The 2,654-nt window shown below is 38.3% G+C and overlaps 1 protein-coding gene across 1 annotated transcript in view; it reads right to left on the bottom strand.

The window, feature by feature from the left end:
* Nucleotides 1-2,333, bottom strand: part of c6 (complement component 6) — a 14,686-nt gene extending 12,353 nt beyond the window's left edge. Inside the window, exons 1-3 of the mRNA XM_035667827.1 lie at nucleotides 2,081-2,333; nucleotides 1,327-1,501; nucleotides 974-1,130 (exon numbers count right to left, since the gene is read on the bottom strand). Of these exons, the coding sequence (XP_035523720.1) occupies nucleotides 974-1,130; nucleotides 1,327-1,472 (303 nt within the window). The 5' untranslated portion in view covers nucleotides 1,473-1,501; nucleotides 2,081-2,333. The remainder of the gene's footprint in view (nucleotides 1-973; nucleotides 1,131-1,326; nucleotides 1,502-2,080) is intronic.
* Between the last annotated feature and the right edge of the window lie 321 nt (nucleotides 2,334-2,654).

The following is a 2,654-nucleotide window of genomic DNA, read 5'->3' as shown; positions in this document are numbered from 1 at the left end:
TCATTAGTGTATAATCACCTGAAAATAAGAATTGTTGTGTTTTTGTTACCTTAGAATGAGCTGTTTGTATCTACAGAAGGAGTGGGTCCTCTTCTAAGGAGTCTGCTATTTTTAACCTTTATGTTTCTACACAATGGTGGACTCAGGGTGTTTGAGGGGGCGCACAAAGTTGTGATGCATTTAGGGGAAACAGTTTAGTCAAGGTTAGGATTAGCACCCTATTACATTTTGTCCACTGGAGCACCCTAAAAGGCACAGTCATGTTTTATCTAGCACATAGGCATCCAAGAGGGCCCTTTGCAGTGTTTTTTTCAAACATGGGGACACCAGGGTTTTCACAGCCACTGTAGTTTCTCTTACACACGTGGAACGTGAGCCGTATTCAGTTCTCTCTCTTGATGCCACTAAATCCTACACACCGGTCATTTAAGTCAGAGACAGAGAGGGTCCAGTTCGAATGTGTCTGGATTATATTTAACAATACCGGTAAGAATGACTGCAAATAAAATCAAGAATCGCTGGGAAAGAAACAACGATGAAAAGTAATCTCTTTATCCCAGTGCGTATAAAGGATCCATACAGTCTTAACGTTTTTGAAGGAAGTATTCAAGAGATCCATGTACTCTGCAATTCTGTACCAACTGAAAATTCCACAATACATGATCAATGAAAATTTATCAAAGTGAAAAATAAAGCTCCTTCCACTGAATGAAGGCAACGAGATACAATCTACAGCTGGAAAATGGTAGATTAGTGGAAAGATTAAATATTTAGGTAAGATATTCCTGGAGCTGTCTGAAGCACCATCTGCAAATTATTTTATCTAATAATATTCCCTTGCTGTGAGCCGTTCCTCTATTTGTGTACAGTAGTGTATATTTAATTTAGTCTCTTTTCCAGTCTAAATACACTTACAGACACAGCTATGAATGGGAATATGTCAGGTTTTTGCAGTGTGATTTGTGTTTCTTGCCTGTTTCTTGGCGCAGGGTGAGCAGTCGGACCAAGGTCCAAACTCTGTCAGCAGGCAGTTGATTGGACAGCTCTGCTCGTTACATGCTCTCCATTCTCGTTTCGGACACAGATTTTCACAGCTTTTAGCCCAGAAATATTCATCTTTATGAAATATCCTGTTGAAAAAATATGAAAGTTAATTTTACATAGAGCAGCTGTTGGCCTTGTCCACATTAGGCATTTGAATTTCACAACAATAACTGACAACAGCAGAGGAAACATATCTTTGGCTCACAGCAGTTTCAGTTTTGTTAAATTCGTCAGAATGAAAATGTCATACTCTGTGTCTGACTTGTATCGGTGCTATCTCACCTGTCCTTGTACTGTGAACCGTGGTTGCAGGTCCTGGAGCAGGCAGACCAGGGTCCCCAGGAGAACCGCTCACAGTAACAGGCCAGACCAGCTGATATGTAGCCAAAGAGCTGTAGAAGCAGGACCAAGCAGCTGGAAGGAGCCATGAGGGCAGTTCAAACTGGTTTTACCTCCTCTGAAAATAATTTGATGACCAGACCATCATTTAGTCATTTAGTCAAATAATTTATTGTATTTTGCATAGCGCTATAAAATCAAACAATATTTATTCTCCATTAACATCTCAACATCAATAATCTACTCATAATCAAAGGATGACTTGATGCCAACACATTCTCCACAGAGGAACAACCTTTTCTCAACATGTGAACGTGATTAGACTGTGCAGACATTCTTCAGCTGTACTCTACTCAGGGCAGCTTTTAAAACATTTTTTTCTCAAACATATTAAAGTGATTCATTAAACTTTATTTCCAAATGTTTTTATGCAATAGCTACTACACACTTTACATTGAGACTAAATATATTTTTGATGCACATACAATTTTTTTCTTTTAGTCAGGCAGTGTAAGTTTTAGTAGCACATAGCATATTTCATAAATAGAGTGATTTCACTTTTTAAAATTATACAAAGCATCAAAAACGTCATGGTGCAGGTTTGAATGTTAAATGAAAAAAGTTAATTCAGTTTTTATTTCTGCAATATTTAATTCAGTTCAGTCAACATGCTTTAAGAAAGCAAAATCTGACTCACCACGTATACTGGCGTCCTCTTCAGCAGATATTAGAGCATATGCTTTAGTTTGGCTCCCTTGTTTGGTTGTATAATTTGACAGGTAGAAGTCTTCTCACTAAGTTGACTCTACACTGCAGGCAGAACTGAATCTGACTGGTTTGTGTCTGTGGGGCCAGCAGCAATATAAAACCTCGCCCTGTGATTTATCATGGGAATCCAGTTGTTTTGGGGGAGGTTTAAACTTATATTGCCCAATCTCAAAGCTAAAAATTCTACTTTCTTAATAATCCTGAAACACAGAAAACAAAAACACATAAGGTTCTTACATAACCCTCTTGTCCCTCCTAGTTACGGGAAGTAAAGCTCTGGAGATTCCTGGCTGCAGAGACGTAAACCAGATGTTTGAGACTTGACAGTTGGAGATACTGAGAGGGAGAAAACTTTTGCAACAACATTGCAACTGGTCCGTGTTGTAAAAGGCACAAAAGTGATTTCAGCCAATGTGTAAAACTGCAACACTGTAACTCAAAGTGTATACAGAGAAATGTATGAAGAACTGCTAAGTGAATAACTTGAACTTATTTTCATATAT

This window comes from Morone saxatilis, unplaced genomic scaffold (assembly GCF_004916995.1).
Source record: "Morone saxatilis isolate NCDOM2014 unplaced genomic scaffold, NCSU_SB_2.0 Contig21, whole genome shotgun sequence".
Lineage (NCBI taxonomy): Eukaryota > Metazoa > Chordata > Actinopteri > Moronidae > Morone > Morone saxatilis.
This window is presented reverse-complemented; position numbering and strand designations above follow the sequence as displayed.